Below are 23,563 nucleotides of genomic sequence, written 5' to 3'. Positions count from 1 at the left end.
CTTTAAAAAAAAATTGCTTGAAGGGCTGTGTAAACCTTTATGCAATTACAAGTTCATTTAGTACCTTAGAATCATAAAATCATAGAGTTGGGACCCCAAGTGTCTTCTAATTCAACCTTCCTGAATCTCAGCATGCAGTTCCCCCATTCAGTTCAAAACCGTACTGGATCCTGCTTAGCTTTGCAAATGTTCTAGCAGTTTTATTGCTGTACCACTTGTGTTGCTGTATTCTTATTTTAATCAATTTGTCTCCAGTCACAAAAATGTTTTGTACGGGGTATAGAAAAGAAGGAAAAGGGCTAGTGCACAGTGGCAGGGCTCTGCATGCAGATGGTCCTTGGTTAAATCCCCAACATCTCCAGTTAGAGCTAGCAAAGGCTGCTGACTGAGACCCTGAAGAACCACAGCCAATCAGTGGTACTGAGCAAGGCAGACCAGGGGTCTGACTCAGTAGAAGGCAGCTTCCTACCTCAGCCAATCAGCACCAGGCACAGCCAGTTCTATTTCCTGACTGCAGAAGTAGGCTTCCTTGAGCTCTGCCTTGGAGAGGAATAGGAGCTGTGTTTGATCTCCATAAAGTGAATGAACAAGCACTCATATTTTTAGGCATGTATATACCCACCCAACTTATTTGTCCATTCCCATTAAAAAATGCAGGCAATACATCCTGAGACTTGAGGCTTGCCATTCAGTTTTTCTTAATCACTGGATTTCAAAGGAACTGATTGCAACTCCTCCGTGTAGTATATTATTCTATTTCCAGTTTGTTTCACTTTAATTCCATTTCTCCTTGCTCTTTCATTAGGAAATGGGATAAAGAAGAATTACTCTCCCTGTCAATATGCTGTAATTTATTTTGTAATGCATTAATCCTAGCTCCTAGTATCTTGTAATACATTTTCTGATATGACTGGGAGTACATTTGTGCATAAGTGCTTTGTTATCTCTAACAAACAGACAACATAAGGAAGATGCAAGTCCCCCCCTTCCTATCCGCCTATTAAAATTGAAAACTGAATTACGTGCATACCGTATTATTACTTTCTTTGAAAAATTAAAAGCCAAGTTCACCAGATGCTCCAAATCCCCTTCCCTTCTTCTGAAGCTGACAGTTGCGATGTGCCCTTTCCTTTAATAGGCCTGTGGGACAATGTTACCAGTCATCTGTTTAATGACTTTTCATCAGAGGTGGATACACCGGAACTGCAGAGTATTGTTTCTCATTGGATTGATGTACATTCAAATTGGCATCAGGATAACTACCACTGCTTCTTGGAACATTATCTTCAAAGCTGCTTTGGTGTGATCAGATCATGTGCCCTTCTGAAGATGTTACCCTCATCTTGAAGGTGACATGTGGCCTGGCCAGTGAATGAAGAAACAAAGAGAAGGTACCTTCTCAGAGGTACACAGGAGTATGTTTGTTAAGACTCAGCTGTGTGTTATGAATCCAACTACTCTTCCTCAGAGCCAGTGTGATGGCACTGCTAGAGTAGTGGACCAGGACGTGGGAGACTAGGTTTAAAATTCCCACTCAGCCACGAAGTTCACTGGGTGACCTTAGACCACTCACTCACTCTCAGCCTTACCTACCTCGCAGGATTGTTGAGGGGGATTAATGAGGAGGGAGAGAACCATGTATGCCTCCTTGTGTTCCTTGTAGAAAAAAGGTGGGGTATAAATGTTATAAATAATAAATAAATAAAAGTAGAAATGCATATATATTATCCATTTAAAATATAATATAAAATCATCATCATCATTTTATTATTTGTATGCCGTCCATCTAACTGGGTTGCCCCAGCCACTCTGGGCAGTTCCCAATATTATAAATGTAGTTATGACTTTAAAACCTTGAATTTTCCATTCAAAACCAACATGTCACCCATAATAACTGCTGTTGGTTTTGCTGCTTGCTTTGTTCTTAGGTCGGATTTTGTCTGGTTTTCAGCTTGAACTTTTACCTAAGTTTGTTTGTACTGTGTCAATTCTGCGTAAGACAGAATACAAATTCACAGAGTTGGATCCAGTGCTGCCGTCACACTCATGCAGAAGAATTCTTCTTGTGCAGCAGAACTTTCCTCTTCCTTCCTCTCTGCTGCAGCCCACCATGCAACCTCAAAATCTCCAGAGGGTTGAGGGACCCCGTTGAGCAGATTTTGGGTGCCTGCAGGAGAGGTGAGGAAGGGAATGTCCCTTGGCGCAAGTGGAACCCTGCATTTGCACTGTACAGTGGTACCTCGGGTTACATACGCTTCAGGTTACATATGCTTCAGGTTACAGACTCCGCTAACCCAGAAATAGTACTTTGGGTTAAGAACTTTACTTCAGGATGAGAACAGAAATCGCGCGGCGGCAGCAGGAGGCCCCATTAGCTAAAGTGGTACCTCAGGTTAAGAACAGTTTCAGGTTAAAAACGGACCTCCAGAATGAATTAAGTTCTTGAGCCAAAGTACCACTGTATTGCACACAAACCATAAATAATAGTAGTACTGTAAATAATAACTCATTCAACAGAGTAATGTGACAAACTCTATAGTAATGGATAAACTATTAAATGCTGTACAGTCTCAGCCAGACCTTGAGGTTGGCTGTGGGGAGGCTCTTCTGGCGGTGCCACCACTGACCAAGATTGTAGTCATATGGCCATACTGACTGCAATATTTAACAGAGGGGATAGCGATTGTGATTTTTAAATTGTATTTTGTTTTCTGTGCTGACTGATCATTGTATTTTAAATTGCTCTGACTCACCCCGATCGCCAGTCATGAGGGATGGGGTATAAAACCTATAAAATCAAATAAAAATAAATAAAAGTAAGAACAGTAGAACACTGATGGATCAGACTAAAGGCCTTCTGAGCCCAGCAGGCCACTTTCCTCTTGCTTTTATCCAGTCGCTGTTTACCATTCTGCTCCCAACCATATTTGCATGGTTAGAGCAGTCATCTGGATGCGCACAATCCTGGCATGGTTATGCCTGTTCCTCCGGGAGCCTGGTTATCCCTTTGCTGTACTTCCATCCCTTCTGCCCCAGCATTGTAACTATGAGTGCAACTTTGAAAACATTTCTAGTACAAGACTACCCTCTGCTGTCACTAAGTGAGAAAGCATCCGTGGGAAAGTGTCACGCAGTTAAGCTAAACTAAATTTACAGGAGTCCAAGTTAATGCTATTGTTATTTATTTTGTCTGCTTCTCTCCCCCGCAGTTGCTTCCTCTAAGTCCAGTGGAAATAGACCTGGCTGGGGGTGGTTTCTGTGTCACTGCACAAGTTTTCCTAAGCCTATTTTATGGGATATGCCCTTTCCTTTTATGCTGTGGTTCCCTGGTTGAATTTATTGATTTGTGCCTTTACCGGCACAGCCTCCTGTCCTCTGTTGAATATCCAGGTCCCTCCCTCTCTCTCTCTCTCTCTCTGGCATCCTTCCTAAAGGGAAGATGTTCAATGACTTTCATCCACCTCATCAATGGTGGTGGCTGATGCCTTTTGGGACTGGTAAGAAAGAAGGTGGCGGGGGGGGGCAGTGGTATATGGAGCCAAAGCCAATAATGGGTGGAGCCAGAGACAGACAGGGCCAACTAATTCTAGCTTTGCCCCCATCTTCTTCTCACTTCTGAGTCCTGCAAGGGAGGAGGAAGCTGGCAGCCCAGGCCACTCCCTGGGCTGGTTGCAAGTAAGAAGGCAGGCAGGTGGGAGCTGCCTGAGGGCAAACTGATGTCAGTGGGGCAGTGCCCTATTCACCCAAATGGACCATCCTCCACTGCTTACAAAGGAGGAGCTTGGAAAGGGAACCCACAGATACAGGTTGTCTTTCAGTGGAGGATTTCAATCATTCCGTTGCAAACTTGCCTTTTCCGCATGATCCCGTGTGGAGCATCCTAAAATACCTTAATCACTTATCTTTTTCTAGCTCAAGTCCCATTGACTTGGATCCTTAGGGAATCCATTGACTTGTTAACTAGGGAAAGGAAGTTCCCCGTTCCCTCCTGAAATGATAAGCCATAATATCACTAGGATGTTTGTCAGAAAGGTTCTTAAGGTGTCTTGTCGCATTTTAGGCCCTTACTATTGCTAAGGATCACTGCTGATGGTGACAGCAATCACAAAATTAAAAGATGCCTGCTTCTTGGGAGAAAAGCAATGACAAACCTAGACAGCATCTTAAAAAGCAGAGACATCACCTTGCCAACAAAGGTCTGTATAGTTAAAGCTATGGTTTTCCCAGTAGTGATGTATGGAAGTAAGAGCTGGACCATAAAGAAGGCTGATCGCCGAAGAATTGATGCTTTTGAATTATGGTGCTGGAGGAGACTCTTGAGAGTCCCATGGACTGCAAGAAGATCAAACCGATCCATTCTTAAATGCTCACTGGAAGGACAGATCCTGAAGCTGAGATTCCAATACTTTGGCCACCTCATGAAAAGAGGAGACTCCCTGGAAAAGACCCTGATGTTGGGAAAGATGGAGGGCACAAGGAGAAGGGGACGACAGAAGATGAGATGGTTGGATAGTGTTCTCGAAGCTACCAACATGAGTTTGACCAAACTGCAGGAGGCAGTGGAAGACAGGAGTGCCTGGAGTGCTCTGGTCCATGGAGTCACGAAGAGTCGGACACAACTAAACGACTAAACAACAACAACAGCATTGCTAAGGAGGTGGTGGTGTGGAAGCATATTGCACTCCCAGTTCAATTCCTAGCTTGAAGGGGCTGGAATAAAATCTATTTATCTCCCACCTGTCTCTTTGATGCAGACTCCTACAGATGAAGTTGGTTGTATCTCATGCCAGCCCCTAACTCTTCTAACAGCAGAGCTATATTGTCCTCCAGTTCAGTGAAGCACATCATCTGCCACCAGGGTAGACAATGCAGTCCCCTCCAGGTGTTGTTAGACTCTGGTTCCCATCAGCCCCAGCCAGCATGGGCAATGGTCAAGGATGGTGGGAAGTGTAGTCTAAAAACTTCTGAATCACACCATGTGGGGACCCCTCAGACTACAATCATAGTCATATTTACAAATGCATTTGGATTTGGATTTGAGCTTCCCACTGTGGCTGAGCTCCACGTGAATCCAACGGCCACTCAATAATTGCCAAAGAACTTGTTGAATTTGTTCTATCTTCGGGGAAAATTCTAGCAACTTGCATATGTGAAGGAGCTTAACTCGTGTATGAATTTTATGACAAGTGAGAAAACCCGTGTTCATTCGACGTTTGCAAAGCCAACAGCAGGGTCCAAGAATAGAGTGAATGGTTGTACACCGAAACTTCTGTATGCTTGCCTAACAGCACAAACTAACACATGTTTACTTATGACCGGAATAAGTCCTGTTTATTGGGATTCTGTCCATAGGATAACAGCCTAGGATTCTAAAGTGCTTCTTTGCCTCAGATTCAGGGAAAGCTCACACAATATACAGTGAACAAGACTCAGATTGCTATCTTTAGGCTCTAGCTCTGTGTTAATGCACATAACTGTAGCTCAGGGAGGGGGAACTTGCGGCCCTCCCCACCACTGCATTATCCCAACAGCCCTTTTCAGATTGCAAAAGCCACTTCAGTGTGTCTAATTGAGATGAGTGAAGTGGAAGTACTTGATCCTTTCCCCACCAGCTGTTTCAGTTTTCCACAACTCCCCACCCCCAGCATTGGAATTCTCCCACTCCTGCAAGGTTTTAAATGTGTCCCCTCCCCACTGCTTTCTATTACGGAGAAGTCTCTCTGTTCATATGACTTTGGGCTCTGCACTGATATGTGACAGACTTTCTACCCCTTGTATTTCATAGTTTGGGGGACTCACTATTTACAAATGACATGTGAGTGTGGGGGCAGTGTGCTGGTATAGGTGCGTGGTAGATACATACAGCAATGGAAAATAACAGTTCACACACCCAATGAGCGGTGAGCTACTAAATGAAAACTCATGGAGGTGTTTTTTCCCTTGCTGCTGCTCTTGTTGCTACAACAGACTAACACACCTGCTGCCCCCGTGCAGTGTTATATTAAGCCACGTTGCCAATTATCAGCCTTAGCTAACGGAAGGAGGAAGAAACCTGCTGTAATTAAATTAAGCACAAAAATAGATGTTGCTGCACACAACACATTAAGCACAATCAGTGCTATTTTTATAGAAAAAAAGGTGATGGAACTCACCATGAACCCTTGTTCTCTTAGAATGGCAATGGCGCCCACTTGAATCATGCTGAAACTGAGTTCCAGTGAGTTCCAGCTGGAAAAAAGCCTTGAGCACAACATATAACTTAACCCTTGGTGCAGCTTCTTCTTGTACCTTTGCAAAGGATGCACAGGAGTTACAACAGAGCAGCTCGTAGGCATCTATCTGTTGTTATGAATGATGGCTTTATGGGTGGGAACAATTTCCATCCACTGGACTACTGTATGAGGGTCTTGGGAAGAGATCTAGAGAGGACCTGCGTTGTTTGAAATCATTGTTTTTGCTGCTCTTCCACATGCAGCTGCTGGGTGACCTTGGGCTAGTCACACTTCTTTGAAGTCTCTCAGCCCCACTCACCTCACAGAGTGTTTGTTGTGGGGGAGGAAGGGAAAGGAGAATGTTAGCCGCTTTGAGACTCCTTAAAGGGAGTGAAAGGCGGGATATCAAATCCAAACTCTTCTTCTTCTTCTTCTTCTGCTTTTGCTGTGTACACCCCCCCTTTACAATAAAAGAGATTTTTTGGGGGTCACACTGAGTGAGTTCCCCTATCGCCACCATCAGACTTTGAAAGGAAACAGATCTCTAACCAGGACTGAAGCCCCCTTGATTATAACCTTATGCAGAAGCGTCAAAGTATTCTAGGACAAGTGAAACAAACAGCAGCTGCTATTTTTTTATGATGTCATTTATCGAAAGTAATTTTTTATCAGTGATTTTTTTTTTTTACAATGTAACATCACCAAAGAAAGAAAAGACAAAAAGAAGTTGACAATGAGGAGGAACGTACAAGATGAATACAATGCCATATTTTGTTCAAAATTCTGATTAGATGTTGGGAATTTATAACACAGAGTATAAATACATTCTCTTTCAAGACTGATTTGCTTCTTCTGAAGAAAGTGTTGCAGGTATGTCATCAAGAACCCCAGCTTCTGAAAAATAAATAAAAATTAAAAGTGTATGCTTGTGAAAGACAGGAAACAATAAGTGCTTGGAGACAAATCTATAAAACTACAGTTCACTTCCAAAGCAATTATGATACAAGGCAAGGCACTTGAACTCACTTAATGCCTCCGAAAAGAAATAAAAACAATACGTCATTCCTTTCTTATGGTTTTATTCGACTGTTTGTAATTATGTATGGATGTGATTTTGATATAGGCATGTGTTGGGGTTCAAATCAGTGATGGGAAACATATGTTCTAACATAGAGGCAGCTAACCTTTGGTTTTCAAAGTGTTGCTTCCATCATATTGACCTAGGTGGCTGGAACTGAGCGGAGTTGCAGTCTAACAACACCTGGAGGACCACAGCTCCCCTTGCTTAAATACGTGGCAAATTCTAAATATGCTTCTCTTCTTGCACTGTTGCATGAGGCTGGTCATCCATGAACATTTTCACCTGTCAATGAATGTGCTTTTCTTCCCTTATCGAGAAAGCATTGTGTGGCTTTGACTCAAAGGTCCCTTCATTGACAGAAGCACTACCATCCGATTTGCAATTACAGTGCCTGCCTTTCATCTTGCTGTTATTATTCTCTCCTTGTACGAATAATTTTCTACCTATATGGCTCCCTTTGTAGGGGGAAAAAAATCACACTGCCTAAAAGCCGAAAGAAATTCTGGAAAGATGCAAAACCCCATTTATTTCACCTGCAATTTTCCTGTAATAATTAAGAAGCCATTCAGCATTGAGAAAGTGTGCGTAAGAAACAACAGCTTTGTTTGTTCCAGAGTTAGAATGCTCCAAAAAGAAGGGCTTGTTCCATGTCCAACCAAACCAGGAAGATCAATGGGATGGAGCAACTGCCCCAAGAGGAAAGGTTATAACATTTGTGCCTTTTCTGGTTTAGAGAAACAGCTAGAAAGAGGGCACAGATTAGGCATGATGTGGAGAAACAAGGCAGAGAGAAATTTCCCCCCCCTCATAATACTAGAACTCAGGGCCATGTAATGAAGCTGAAAGTTGGAAGAGTTAGGATAGACAGAAGAAACTACAGGGGTACCTCGGTTCTTGAACGTCTCCATTGTCGAACGTTTCAGAACCTGAACGTCAAAAACCTGGAAGTGGATGCTTCTGTTTCCTAATACGCCTCGGAAGTCGAACGGCTTCCACTGCATGTTTTTCAGTTTTCTCAACTGAATCTGCAGACAGCCCTTTGCGCCTTGGTTTTCGAATGTTTTGGAACTCGAACGGTCTTCCGGAACGGATTACATTTGAGAACCGAGGTACCACTGTACCTCTTCACACAGTGCATAGTTGAGCGGCAAAATTTTCTCTCACCAGATGAAGTGAGAGAAACTTGGATGGCTTTAAAAGAGGAATAGACAATTCATGGAGGATAAAGCTGTCAGTGGGCTATTGGCTATGTCCTACCTCCACTGTCAGAAGCAGCACACCTCTGAATACGAATTGCTCTGAATCAGAAGAGGGAGACTCAGGTCCTGCTAGCAGGCTTCCCATAGGCATCTGGGAAGAGGATGAGCCTTTGGCCTGATCATGCAGGGCTCTACTCATGTTCTCACCTCTGCCAGTGGCAGCACATGGAGGAAGAAGTGAGTGGACAGCTTCAAATGTCCATGCAAAGCTATGTGGGTAATAACCAGCAGTAGCCAGATCTGCCTTTTCCAGGAAAGGATGCATTTGGTACACCAACCAAACTTAAGCAAAGGCATTCCCGGCCATAATGACTGCCTGAACGTCCAAAAGCCAGCCAGGTGTGCCTCTTCCAGGTTACTCCGTCCCCCTCTCCTAGTGTTCTGTTTACACCCAGTTCCTCATTGGTCAGTTTTGGGAGCTTTTTGTCCCCTTTGGTTTTGCCCCTAAATATTTTCTTTACAGTTTCCTGCAAATATTTTCTGCAAATTCTTGGAGTTGGGGGGGTGCCTTTGGAGCAGATCTGGGGTGCACACAAGGAAAGGGAGGGGAATCCTGTTGCTTGAGTGGAATGCTGCTCATGGAATATGGGTTACAATCCTCTGTAAGGATTATGTTAATTTTCATATTACAAAACGGTTTGAAGTGAAAACAGATTTACTAACCTTTAAGGTGTAAGTATGTCAAAAATTCAATTACCATACGCAAAACATTGTCATCAGTCAGTGGTCTTCCCAAAATACCTAGAAAATATTAGTTAGGTATTACTAAATTTGCTGTTCATTTAAAATAATTAAGGTGGGGAAGGGGATAAATATTGGCAGTAATATAATATACATTAGGATATAAAAGGTTTGTTTTTTCTCTCTCAGACTGATGAGACAATGTTAGTTATAGGTCTACTTATGTTAACCAGCTTCTGTAATCAGTGGCACTCAGTTTCCAGTGGAAAGAAGCTTTTCCTCTAGTTTAAAGTATATTTTTAAAAGAATATTTCATTTTCAAATGCACTAAGAATAAAAAGGGGTGATGCAATCCATACACCAGTTCATTGTCTGGCCCTGCTGAAACCTCTAGACTCCTGAAATCCTGCCCAGACCCCCCCTGTAAAAGTTTGGAATAAAGGCTCTCTTTGGAATCTAGAAATGTGTCAAAGAATGTTTGGTGGGCGGCTGTTCAGATATCACTGGGATATAAACTCCTCAGTAAGTACGAGGAGGGGGTCATTTCATTACCTGCTTTTGTATTTCCTTCAAGCTGTATGTCACGTTTACCAGCTAGACCAGGCTGGGCATTAAAAACTTTGTCAATTGCACCTGTTAACAAACGAGAGAGGTTTCATTCATTCTGTAATGCTTACTAGAGTAGCCTGAGATTCATAGACGTCACCACACCAGGTAAAAAGATTTCAGCTTTGAACAAGAACGTGAAAGACATTTCGTGATGGGATGGTTAACAGCAAATGAATGGAAAGAAGCATTTCACTTAAACAGTCACACCAGCTGTAAACCAATGCATCACTGGCAAACAACTGCAGCACCACTGTGTCATAGATGATGATGTGGTGGTGGTGGTACAGCTATTGGTATAACACGTCCCAATGACTTTATGTGTCCCTTCAGCCAAATGTGGAACTGAGCCATTAGCAAGGAATTCGAAAGGTGTCTCCTGAACCATCTCTGATTCAAAGCCCTTGTTTGTCTTTTCCTGAAAAGCCGTGACTAAAAGAGTTGAGCATATCTGGGTGCAGTCTTGGGCTCATTGTGTCCAATTTAGAAAATGTAGTTGTACTGTAAAGACTTAATTGAACAAAAAACACCCTGGTGGTTATCACCAATTGAAGCTTTGTTACTCAAACCACTTGGCAAAAAGGGGAGGTGGCCTACATACAGAGATTTTCTGAGGGACCAAGAAGGAAAGTGGAAATTAAAAGACTATGAGGAAATTAAAGAACATTTTCAGAGTTGGTTACATTACAGACAATTACGTGAGATGTATAAGGAAGATAGCAAGAAAGGGTTTAGTTATACAACTTCTAGATTTCAAAAGGAAGTTATAGAAGAAGAAGTGAAGCTGTTGAAGAAAGCATATAGTATTTTGCTAGAATGGGAGACAAAAGATTAGGAGGTTAAATCAGTTATGATTAAATGGGCACAGGATATAGGACATAACATACAATTTGAGGGCTGGGAAAAATTGTGGAAAGTAAATTTGAAATTTACAGATTGTTCTCTTTTGAAAGAAAATTATATAAAAATGATGTACAGATGGTATATTACACCAGTACAAATAGCAAAAATGTACAAAACCGGATCAAACCTATGTTGGAAATGTAAAGAAAAAGAAGGTACTTTTTACCATATGTGGTGGGAATGTAGAGAGGTTAAATTTTTTTGGGAAATGATAAATAATTAATTGGAAAAAATGTTTAAAATGACATTTGTAAAAAAGCCAGACGCATTTTTGTTGGGGATTGTAGGACAAGACCTGCCAAGAAAAACAAAGAACTTATTTATGTACACTACAACAGCGGCAAGAGCCTTGTTAGTACAAGGATGGAAGAATGAAGAAACCCCAATGAAAGAACAGTGGCAAGAAAAACGGATGAACTATGCGGAATTGGCTAAATTGACATATAAATTACGTGAGAAGGACAACTTTGACTTCAAAGAAGAGTGGGGACTTTTTACAAATTACTTAAAACAACAACAAAAGGAATTGGACTCCTTGGCAGGTTTTGAATAAACATCCACAAATTTAGCAGATGAACATATGATAGATTAAGTAACGATACGTACATTCTTTAACATGCAGAGAATAACATAAGTATACAAATCAGAGAGAGGAGCTGAGGGAAGTCTCTGGAGGGGAAGGGAGGGAGGGATAGGGAGGGGAATAAGGAAAAAATGGGGGAACAATGTAATTGATTATTTGTTTTGAAATTTGTTTGTGGAAATTGTTCAATAAATTTTATAAAAAGATAAGAAAAGAAAATGTAGTTGTACTGTTGCTTCCTTTGGTTTTAAGTGGCGAGTTGTCAGTTAGTTTGCTTTGACAGTAAACTGCAGTTAGTTTACACGAATAACCTCCAAAAGCCATCTTACGTTCCCCAGGTGGCTCTTCTGTCCCCTTTGCACGGGACATTTTCTTGAGGATCTGAGCAACACGACCTGAAACAGATTATGGCTATTACCCAACCTTAGAAAAAACGGAACTTTGATCAGTAGATCTCCTTTCTATGGAATGGAGATTTGGCTGTCTGCACAGCCTCTTCAGTCACTGTTTATCTGAAGCCAACACAAACAAATAAAACATTCTTAGTAGAGGTATTTAGGCACTGTTTTTAAAACTCTTGTATTATGCTTTACCCCTTGTAAGTAAAGACACCCCTCTTGTGTCCTTGAAAGTAATTTCTACAACATACGGATGGATAGCTATAATCTAACATATTGGGCAATTATGAAAAGGTGTATTAAACACACCCAATAAGCAGCAAAGGTGTGAAGCTTGCATTCTGAAAATGTCACTTAGTTAAATACAGCTCCGTTATGAGTGAAGCAGCTGGAGGTTACCAACAGATGTGTACAAAGGGAACCTTGGGCTGTATTCAGTTAAGCTTTACTTAGAGTCGACCCACTGAATTTAATGAGCACAGCTAGGTTAGGTCTATTAATTTCAGTTGATCTGTTCCAGGGATGTCCAACAGGTCGATCGTGATCTACTGGTAGTGTTAGGAGTCATTCTGCAAAGAAACAGAAAGGATGACTGTAACTTTAAGAACCTTTTCTGGGAGTTCTGGGAGTGGTTTTCTAGGCTGATTAGGTACAGCTGGTGATGACTACAAAAGGAGAAGTTGCAGTTTGAATTTGCCTGCAGAGAGAGAACACCTGCATGCTTTTTGTTTGTTGTTTTGTATAGCTGTAATAAAACCTTTGTTTGAGTGTTTTACACCAGTTTCATGGTTCTGTCATCTGCCACCAGAAGAAAACCCCCCCTCTAACAGTAATAGAGCCTTGCATGATGAGTGCCAGCATTTGTGGCATGGTCATTTGGGGCATGCCAATTTCCGCAGTAATGCCAAAAATGCCAGAATTAAGTAAGGGAATTAAAATGAAGAAAAAAAATCAGTTTTTCTGGACTGCAATACCTGCAAGGAGTCTAAAAATAAGTGGGGATCTTATTCTGAATTAGCAAGAAGCCATTTGCTTTATTACATCCAGACCTTTGTGAGCCATTTGCAGAATCTGAAGGAGGAGCAATGTTTTTTCTGGTTCTTGTGGATGATTATAGCCGGTATACTTGTTAAAACACAAAAGTGAAACTGGTCAACTGATTAAAAATTGGGTCAACTATATAGAAAGGCAGTTTCCCTACAAAGTTACCCAATTGCAGAGTGACCGCGGAGGCAAGTTCATGTCTGAAGCCCTCCATGTATGGTTGAAAAAACGTGGTATTAGTCACCATAAATCGTGTCCTTTTTCACCCGAAGAAAATTCAGTTGCAGAATGCAAGATAAGGTCTTTACAAACAATGCTAGATTCTATGTTATGTGGTTCTGGCTTATCCAGGAAGTTTTGGGGGAAGCAATTCTCTGTGCTAATTACATACATAACAGATTGTTTCATTCTACCATAAACAATACCCCTCATTTTTTTTGCTTTATGGAAAAAAAACTTTTTTGGACCATGTTAAAACTTTTGGTTGTTGGGCTTGGGTTCACATCCCAAAAGGACAGAGAAGGAAAGGAGTTCCCGAGGCAAAGAGACTTAGATTTGTTGGTTTTCAAAGTTGGTCAAAAGTGTATCGTTTTGCACTAGGGCTTGGCAGAGTTGTAATATCAAGACATGCAGAGTTTTGTGAGTAAGATGGTTGGGCTCGTTTACATGGAAATTGAGAAGTTGTTTTATTTTCAGATGATACAGATAAATTTGTGAAATCTGAGGAAGAAAAGCCACAAATTAAAGAAAGTTCTGAAAGTGATAGTGATGAGGAATCAGGGGATGAGGGTCCCAGTACACAAACTCCTAAAGCTGAACCAATTTCTCCTGAGCAAGATGAATTAGAAGGGGAAGATAGTTCAGAGGGGGAAAGTGTTCAAGTTTGGAGATCACAAAGAAGCAATAAGGGGGTACCTCCAGAAAGGTTTACTATACAAGAAGTTAAAACTGTTGATGTGAAGAAAGAACCTCATGATTATAAGGAGGTTTTAAAGTTACCACGCCAGAAAATAGTAATGTGGGGAAATGCAATGAGAGCAGAAATGAAATCTTTGGCAGAACATAATGTGTTTACTATTGAGCCATTGCCAGAAGGAAAAAAGACAGTGGACTGTAGATGGGTGTATAAAATAAAACACTTGGCAGATGGTAGTGTTAAGTACAAAGCTAGGCTGGTAGCACAAGGCTTTACGCAAAGAAAAGGTGAAAGTTTTGATGAAACCTTTTCTCCTACTGCAAGGAGTTAAAGTGTACGTTTATTGCTAGCTATTGCAGCACAACGTGGGTTTAAGGTAAATCATTTTGATATTGAAACAGCTTATCTTAACGTAAATCTGCACGAAGAAATTTTTATGAATCAAGCACCAAGATTTGAGGCAGGAGAACAGAATTCTGTATATAGGTTACACAAAGCAATCTATGGGCTCAAACAATCAGCTGGAAATTGGAATGAGTGTCTTGATAATGCTTTAAAAAATATTGGCTTTAAAAGAAGCTTAGCTGATCATTGCTTGTACACTAAAGGAAAGGGTGATAAACAAAAATCACTACAAACAAGAGCCTCCCCGAACTTGAAGCATGGGAGAATTTAGGCAGAATATTTGGACTATTTGATATGTATTAGTATAATTTGGAACATTCAGTGTGATTTGATTGATTGTTAAAATGGGAAACTTAATAAAAATGATGTAAAAAAATAAATCACTACAACCCAGCACTTCATGATGGGAGGAAAGAGAGATGCCATCATTTGGAAGAAGGCTGCCTGGATTCTCAGGAATGAGAGAGCAAACTGAATCAATACTGGAGGAAAAAGCAACCATGGGAACACCCTTTCTCTTGCATTTATCCAAGTAAAAGACTTTTGAACCTTACTGTGAATTTTGTCCCCTGACACCTAACCACTTCAATCGCTTTACCCTCTTCTCTACCAAAATTACCTGTTCATGGATAACAAAATTATTTCCCCAAGCTGAAGTATAGTATCTACATAAAGCACTTATCATGGGCACAATCTAGGTAAAGTCCTATTCAAGTACACTCAGTGGGATTTAGGAACATAGGGAGCCGCTTAATATTGAGTCTGATTATTAGCCCCTCTTGCTCAGTATAGTCTACAATAGCTAGCTGCAACTTATCAGATCAGGCAGGGCTCTCTCCCAGTCCTAGCTGGCGACTGAACCCAGAACCTTCAGCATGCAAAGCAGATGCCCTTTCATTAACTTTGCTGGACTGGGCCTCAGTTGTTTGTAGACAGTCCAAAATACATCATCTTCTCAACAACAGTAAGCAAAGGAAAGTAAAAAGATTTGGACTCCAAAGCAGAAGATACAGTTTTCCAGCATAGTATTAGTTTGGCATATTTATTCCAGGAAAGCTGATAACCACATTCAGAGATACTAGTATGTATATTTAATATTATCTGTAAATGGCATGGCTTCGGAACTGAAAGATGAGCTTTCAGATAAAATTGGTTTACTCTCATGATTCAAGCGCAGTGATAAGAGTCATAATTCCTGCAAAGCACTCCACTGTAAATAGGTTACAATAAACACCAGAGAGCACTAACTGAGTGATTTAGTGCTGTCACCCGCCACAAGCTGGGAATGAGAGTTAGTATGGGATATTGCATGTATGCTCATGTATAGTATGCGATGAACTTTAGAAACCTCGGGATGTTACTTTTCTGTTATTTCAGATTGTCTTCAAGTAATATAAAACATTTGGACTTACTTGGACCAAGCAGATAACCAGCACTATTCACAGTCCATCCCCTTTTCTCTTTAGCCTTGCAGAAGGAAAAATTGTGAGATTATTATTTTTTCACTTATTACTGCCACACAGTATTTCTTTTAAAATACAGAAATACCAGCCAAGGAAATCACACATTGATCATGTTTCATAATATATATTTAAACCTGTTTTCTTGAATGTAAGTGTAATCTATCATATATAACTATATAATATTTATAGTGTTGTTTGAATAGTATAATTGAATTTGAAGGATAAATTACTATATAGCTAAAATAAAATAAAAAATAAGTAAAGTAAATGATTCGTGACAGGGTTTCATCCCTCATACTTTGTACTCTCAGGTTACTCTGGAGTTGGCTTCATCAATTTCAAAAGAATTTCCTTCCAGAAAAGTAAACTTGGGACTGCACCCAGCTTGACATTAATGTCTCAGTAAGAAGCAACTCACATTCTCCTTGCTGTTAAACTGTTTCAAAAGATTTACACCACTTTCTCTGGGATTCCTGTGCTCTTCAACAAATCACTTGCTTCTCTCCAGCTGGAAAAGATCAACTCTTGGAAAATACAATTGTTATTCCCCCACTTTCCTTCCTGCCCCTGAAATGGGGAGGGAAATTTGTTCCACCACTGTAGGAAAACCACTGCAGAGGGATGACATTTTAGAACTGGCAACTGTGGAGAGGTGACCAAGAAATGCAGAGGGGCTTTACTACATTCCCAAAGCACACCTTCATGCCAGACAACAGAATTCCACCAATCCATCATACCTGAAAGGACTGCACTATATAATTGTGATGGAAACTCCAAAAAATCACTACACACCACCATCACTCAAAAACCTCAGGATGACACTGGGGAGAAAACAGGGATGCCATCCTTTGTAAGAAGGCTGTTTGGATACTCCGGAATAAATGAGTGGCTATACTGCATCAATACTGGAGGGGAAAAACGACCGTGTGAACACACTTTCTCTTGCATTGATCCAAGAGCAGGCTTCTGAAATTTACCGTGAAATTTGTCCCCCACCCACCCTTCACCACTTACACATGATTATTGTAGACGGAGAGTAGTGTAGAAAGCAGAAAGCGACAATACTCACGGATAACACCAGCCCGAAAGTCTCTGAGACGGCAGCGCAGAAGATCAAGGAGGCAAACAGGAGACAGGTACACCTCTGCATCTGAAAGGAGACCAAAACGCACTGAACCCCTCTGCCTGCCTGCTGCCCCTGTCAGCTGGGGGGTTTCAGACACCCCCTCCCCTTCTTACCACCCCATAATCCCAGGAGGAAGAAAGTAAAGGGGAACGAGCGATGTTCTATCTACAGATTTTATATAAACGCGCGCGCACGGCGGGTAGGAGAACTCAAAGACGCGCGTCAAAAGTTGTAGCCAAAGATGGGGAAGGCGCAGGAGGTCACGAACGCAGCGCGACAGTACCTTGCCGTGAAAAGTGGTGTCCGATGTGTGTCGAGGTGGATCCTGGCAAGCGGTGACAGTGGTCCCCAAGGGCTGCTGGCTGATCTCTTGTGGGAATCTTCCTCACTCAATCCCTGCGTAGATCCCGCAAACGGGGTGGAGGAGGAGCTTGCGGAAGAAGCGCTGGGGAGGCGGGGTGGTGGTCCGAGTGGTACCCAAGCCAGCCCGATCCGCGCTATTTATGAGCCTCGCCGGAGCTGCTTGCCTCTTTCCCCCCGGGGAGCCTGGAGAGCCGCCCCCCCCCCCGGCCATTTCCCCTCGCCGAGGCAGTGCATTAGGAAGGGCAAAAAATTACAGCAATTCAATTAGAGGCATTTGGAGGCAAGATGTAGGCTGCAGATGGATAACAGCCCGGCCAATTACCTTTCATTACGCTCGGCTTCGCCACCGTGGAAAGAGGTCTGCTTAGGTAGCCTGGCGGCCTCCTCCTGCCCGGCTCCCTCGGGCAACTTCACACAAGTTCTTTGCTGCTGTTGGAGGAGCAGGGAGGTTGGCGGCGACGGAAACGGAACCGCGAGCCGGATGGGAAAGGGGAACCTCTCTTTTCCTCCTCCTCCTCCTCCACCACCCTTCTCCTCCTCCAAGGATTCACAGACTGGTCAAATCAACTGCAAAGGGGTGGATTTTCAGCCCCATCTCTTAGAGACAATGCAAAACTGGTTGTAGCCTCTGCAGGGGATGGAGGTATTCCTGCAGTCAAAAGGTTTTGGCCCATAAAAAATAAAATCCAAAATTCATACTGGGACAATACCTTCCTTCCTTAGGCCAACCAAAATATCACAAAATATTGTTCAAGTTTTCATGTTCTCCAGAATTCTTCTCTGGGCTAAATGAGGGAACAAGTGTTGGGAGGCAGAAGAAATAGTTGGCTGGTGAAGCACATTGCATCTTGTAAGAGCCTTAAGATGAAATTTACAGTAATTTTACTGTTTCTTTACAGTGACCTATGCACATAGCAACACACACTTGCACACACAACTGCACACAGAGACAAACACACGCAGTGGTGTTTAGTATGGTGAATCGGTTCATTTGAATTGTCAGAATGAGTTGCATACCAAAATGTGCTCATTTGAAAAGGTACAAGAGGAACTTGCTAAATTCTGGCATTGTTGCATTTCATTCTCTGAAACTCGAGGTTTCAGGGTTGAATTGTGTGAGAAGCCACATTTCGAGCTTTGTGTAAACTTGGAGACTGGGGTACCACATCCAAGAACAGGGCACTGATCCAGTCTAGCACTGATCTTACTCTGCATATCTGGTGGCTCTTTCCTCATCAACAAGGTTAGAATAGTGTCTTATTGGAACTTTGAAAATAATAAAGCAACAGGGCATATGATTCAAGCAGACTGAGACCAAATGCTGTGGCAGAAACATACACATAAATGGTTCAGTAAAGCTGTGTGTTGATTTTTATAAAGTACAATTTGCCCCTTCATAAATGAAACCATTTTTGTTATAACTTTTTTGGGGGGGGGGTCCTGCTTTTTTATCATTCAAAAAAAGGAACAAAAGAGCATTATGCTGAAGTCTGGATTCCAGGGACATTACAATAAAAATGCTTTTGCTGTTGTTAGCTGGGCTCATTTGCTTCATCCCTACCAAAACCACTGGAACAATATGTTTTTAACCCATAACTTGAAATTGCATGATTTATGCAATTCTTTATCAATTTTTGGGTAAGATATTCTCATCTTTGTCAGCTGAGTAGATGATGAAAGCCTCTTTTACTATTAAGGACTCAGTGAAGCATTTTTGCACTTCATTTTTGACTTGCCCTATTTTTTTGTCTCAACTTGCATTGGCAGAATAGAATCAATTAAATAATTTTCTACCCATTCACCAATCGATGTATATTGTTCTCTCAATTCTGCTTGTCAAGAATATTATTTGTTCTTTTTTAACTTGCATGGTAATGACATGCTTAGTTGTGCAGGCAGAATAATTCACAATAATTCTTATACCTTTTTCTGTGTTAGCATTCAAATCAGCTATTTGTCCTGATAAAATTGCAGATTAATAATTTGGGTTGTCTTTCTAATACATTTACTTCTTACAGTTGCTTGCTATGAAAAATAACTTCAGGAATTTCAGCTGAAACAACACCTTATATGGATGTTGAATGTTGTCTTCTAATAACAGTGAGGTGGGGGTGGTGTGCCTCCTCCTCAAACCCTCTCTTTCTTGGACATCCTTCCTGATGTTCCCCTCAGTAACCATTTCCTTTTTCTCATCTCCATGCTTCCTCTGAGGAACCTCAGGAGATACTTCTTTTTTGGGGTATGTTTTTTATTCTCTCTACCTAAAAAGGCCATAAAAATACTGGCTTTAGACATTTATCTACAAATGTAATCTGTCAGAATTCTATGTATTAAAGAAATCAGAATGTCCCAACTTCTGTCTTTTTCTGACCATCTAAGTGTAACTGGATACATTTCCTAAAGACTAACTTTGCCTGAGAAGTGAATGGGTCTATAAACTGCAATCTCCCTGAATAAAGTATAAAGTATTTTTTGTGTGTGCTAATATAGCTGTCAGATATGGCACAGGCAGGCATGGTTTGAGGCAAACAGCTTTGTGAACTGAATTGGGGTCCGTGTTATGTCAAATGTGGCCTGCAGACAGGTGGTCCCTATCCCAAATGTCAGAACTTAATGTGGAAGGTGAATGATCCTTTCATTGCAATGAGAATGATAATTGGACATAATTTACTATAATCATACCCTACCACCCTTCATGAACTTCAGAACAGCCCTGAGATGCTGATTACACTGAGAGTTTCATGGCTGAAGCTAGATTTGAAGCTAGATTTTGCAACATTCAAGCTTAACACTCTAGCCACTACATAAGTGTCATAATGCAGATGAATAAGCACCATCCATTTCTCATCACAAAAAGAACAATTAATTTCCTCTATACAGTATTTAGTTTAGTTTAAGAGGTTTAAAATGAATGATATTTGAAGAGTTTCTCTACACTTTTTATTGGCAACTCTCTGTAACTTGTACTTTGGGCCTGCATTGAATCATTTTCTACACCTTTTGTTGTATCCTGAACAATGTATGGTGTTTAAATAAAAAACTATATATTAAAGGCTGATACAAGCAGATGTATGGATAGCCAGTATGACTGGGTGGAAATGGCAGGATTCAGTAAAGAATTATTTTGGTGCCATCAGTGTATCTAAAAACATGGGAAGTCCCAAAGACCACAACTGCTAGGCAGTGTTAATGACTCAAACACTTACATGGCCAAGTACATGACATAGATGTGGCCAGTTCTTCCTGTTCTTTGAAGTCCTTTGAAGCTCCCTTCATTCACATTACTGAGATTTCCTTCAACTCATTATTATCCACCCATTTAGGGGCTTCAGTCAAGGCATTAGATATTTTGAAGATAGCAGTTGCACCCTGATGTGAACATGCTGTGGACCTGCCATTTACAATTTTCTAATGCCCTGAATGTATTTCTGTATGTGATATTTATTTTATATATCATCCACAACAGCTACAGAGGCTGCCTTCATCTTTTTTCATTTTGTCACATTTGTGGGAACAATTGTGGGTGTTTTTTTAATCAACCAGAAGCAGAGAAAATTGATGGAAAACCATGAAAATGGATGGTAATAAGGGAAGGCTCATTTTCTACATCTTTCCCAAGCCTTTGCCATTGTCTTCTCATTTTCTTGTCTAACCCAGGGAAGGGGGGCAGAATGTGGATAGCCTTAGATCTATGAATCATTTGCCCATTTTGCACCTGTAAAACAGTGTCAAACTGAGCTAAGTATTAAAATTTATGTTGAATAAAAGTCTATTTTCTCTTCTAAGTTATAGAACTACCCATTATATTTATCAGTCACTTTGGAAATCCCTTTGTTCTTATTACTCAACAATAATTATGTTCTTAACCTTAAAGGTACCCCTGCCTGTACGGGCCAGTCTTGACAGACTCTAGGGTTGTGCGCCCATCTCACTCAAGAGGCCGGGGGCCAGCGCTGTCCGGAGACACTTCCGGGTCACGTGGCCAGCGTGACATCGCTGCTCTGGCGAGCCAGAGCCGCACACGGAAACGCCGTTTACCTTCCCGCTAGTAAGCGGCCCCTATTTATCTACTTGCACCCGGGAGTGCTTTCAAACTGCTAGGTTGGCAGGCGCTGGGACCGAACAACGGGAGCGCACCCCGCCGCGGGGATTCGAACCGCCGACCTTTCGATCGGCAAGCCCTAGGCACTGAGGCTTTTACCCACAGCGCCACCCGCGTCCCCTTAAACTACAACTATACCTATCTAACCCATTCACTATCATTTGGTACACTACACTATTATCTATCTAATATCTATCTATCTATCTATCTATCTATCTATCTATGCACACATCAAAATAGCATTTATATCAAAGCCCTATTAATGTATTCTCAATAAATTATTCAAATAAATAATGAAAGTGTATAAGGCCGAACTGAGACTTAGACTAAGGGGCTAGTTTGGATGGGGTCAGTGCTGGATTTATGTATAGAGTAAGTAGGCTGAAGCCTAGGGCCTCTAAATCTAGGGGGCCCCACCAGCCCTCCCGTTCCCCAGTGGGCAGTCTCCCCTCTCCCAAAATTGTAAACCCAAGACTTCATGAGAGGGCAGGACAACTTGGGCCTCTATATCTAGGGGGACTCGCCAGCCTGCCCGCTACCCAGTGCCGCAGTCTCCCCTCTCCCAAAATTGTAAATCAAGACTTCATGCAAGGTCAGGGCAACTCAGGCCCAGCAACTATTAGGGCAAGCCAGTGGGGTCCAATTTGAAGCAGTGGGGCGCAACTTGATTTTTTTTTTGTAGGGCCCCAGTTCACAGCCAAAGTCTGCAAAATCTTATAAATAAAATCCATCTAGATTGCCCTGGTGCAGGGGCCCCCTTAGGAGCGGCCCGTGGGGCCCAATTTGGCCCAATTGCTCCATTGCCTTAAGGTCAGCCCTGATGAGACTGTGCAGGGGTTGGACTGACAAGCCCTGCACCTTCTAGGTCCCTGGTGTCACCATTCAGAGTACAGACTCAAGGACTTGTTATGGAAATAAAGGGGGGCACTTATTGGAAATGAGTTTTGTCACCTCTTCCCCCTCAAACCCCGAGACAATGAGCCCAGCCACCTTTTATTCACAGTCGCATAAACACTACACTACAGCATGGCCATAAACTTTTTTATGTGTTTTAAATCAAAATTTCTTATAAAGATATTGGCCACACTGGGAGCACATTTGAAGCCCATGGCCCATGAACCGTTTAACTGCTGGATTAATAGTGTAAATCGACACTTGACCTTTGAAGGAACATCAAGTCCACATCATTTACCTTTCCTTGATCTAGAAATTCAACATTTAGTACACCGTGACCTAAACATTAGAGAGAAGAAGATAGGGAGTTGCAGGCAGTACAATTTGAGTAAGCAATATTCTCTAATCCTGAACGAACTTACTACTGATAAAAAAAATAATTATAAAACCAGCAGATAAAGGGGGAGCCATTGTACTAATGAATAAGATTGACTACATTAAGGAAGCAGAGAAACAATTAAGCAATTCAAATTTCTACTTGCCTATACCTAGTGACCCTACCACATCAGTGAAAAGTAAATTACAGGTCATTCTAAATGAAGTCTTCTCTTTAAGCTATATAGATGAAGGTTTAGCTGATTTTTTATGTCCTGATGACACCAGAGTGCATAGACGAAGTTTGTCGTGCCACATGGGTCACTTTAAGAAATAAATTTTGTATCTGTGGATTGCCAACTCCTGTAACTCAAATCAATAGTGTGTTTGTCCATATAACTCTACTTTGTAACAGTTGCTGCTTATCACCATAAGATCCACTGCCATAAGATCCACTGTCCTGTTATATCACATATGGTATGTACAGTTGTTTATGGTTTTTATATTATTCTTTCTGTAAAAATGTGTGAGATCACGATTTTGTATTTATTTGCATTACCTAGAACTTGTACTACTGAAGAAGCCCAGGACGGTGAAACAAGGCTAATATTCTGGAAATCTTTGTCTTAGAGTCTGTGAAAGGATTCTGTGGAATTGTAACAACCTTTCATGTGGATTGTTTGGACTTTATGGACACAGGTGGAATAGACACTAATACATGGACCTTATGCATGAACTAATTAGAGAATGAACTGATCCACTGGGTCTTCTGCTTTTTTCATTGAACTTTATGAGTTTCTTTCATTGAAATTCACAATATGATACATGAATAGTATACTTTATTTATGCAAAAAGTACAGCTGGTTATGTCTCGTGTATCTATTGAGTATGTTTTACGTAACCAGAGGTTTGATGTTGTTTTGAAAGCAGGTAACCAGCAGGGAATGATTCAGCTCAGCCTTTGCACTGTTGACTGAACACCCCCTGCTGTTCAGATAATGGAGGAAGCTCATAAATTGTATCCCTTCCGGCATCCTGTCCAACTCTATTACGCTGGTGTAAACCCTGGTGCACCAGAAGCACAGAATAGCAGCAAATAAAATCTGTTCATATGTCAGCAACTGATAAGACTTATCAACCAGTTCTTCCAAA

General features: G+C 41.5%; 1 protein-coding gene across 3 annotated transcripts; it reads right to left on the bottom strand.

Annotated features, from left to right (window-relative positions):
* Positions 1 to 6,822: 6,822 nt before the first annotated feature.
* GAL (galanin and GMAP prepropeptide) lies at positions 6,823 to 17,620 on the bottom strand. Of its 3 annotated transcripts, none has more exons than XM_053395667.1 (7): positions 17,363 to 17,620; positions 16,621 to 16,701; positions 15,501 to 15,555; positions 11,655 to 11,720; positions 9,786 to 9,866; positions 9,216 to 9,293; positions 6,823 to 7,106 (listed from the first exon to the last, which is right to left on the bottom strand). In XM_053395667.1, the coding sequence occupies exons 2-7, from the start codon at positions 16,699 to 16,701 to the stop codon at positions 7,045 to 7,047; spliced, it is 423 nt and encodes a 140-aa protein (XP_053251642.1). In that variant the 5' UTR covers positions 17,363 to 17,620; the 3' UTR covers positions 6,823 to 7,044. The 3 variants fall into 3 exon arrangements, with proteins under 3 accessions (XP_053251642.1, XP_053251635.1, XP_053251651.1); XM_053395660.1 differs by having other exon boundaries at positions 16,961 to 17,616; XM_053395676.1 differs by lacking the exon at positions 11,655 to 11,720 and having other exon boundaries at positions 16,961 to 17,600.
* Positions 17,621 to 23,563: the final 5,943 nt, after the last annotated feature.

This window comes from Podarcis raffonei, chromosome 1 (assembly GCF_027172205.1).
Source record: "Podarcis raffonei isolate rPodRaf1 chromosome 1, rPodRaf1.pri, whole genome shotgun sequence".
Taxonomy (NCBI): Eukaryota; Metazoa; Chordata; class Lepidosauria; order Squamata; family Lacertidae; genus Podarcis; species Podarcis raffonei.
Note: the sequence above shows the minus strand (reverse complement) of the source record. Positions and strands in the feature narration are given on the sequence as shown.

Excerpts from the sequence above, each read along its gene's own strand:
- GAL (XM_053395667.1), bottom strand. The coding sequence starts at position 16,701 with ATGCAGAGGTGTACCTGTCTCCTGTTTGCCTCCTTGATCTTCTGCGCT. Across the intron at positions 9,294-9,785 it reads TGAAGGAAATACAAAAGCAG|GTATTTTGGGAAGACCACTG; the intron begins GTAATGAAATGA and ends AATATTTTCTAG. Across the intron at positions 7,107-9,215 it reads GACATACTTACACCTTAAAG|AAGCTGGGGTTCTTGATGAC; the intron begins GTTAGTAAATCT and ends TTTATTTTTCAG.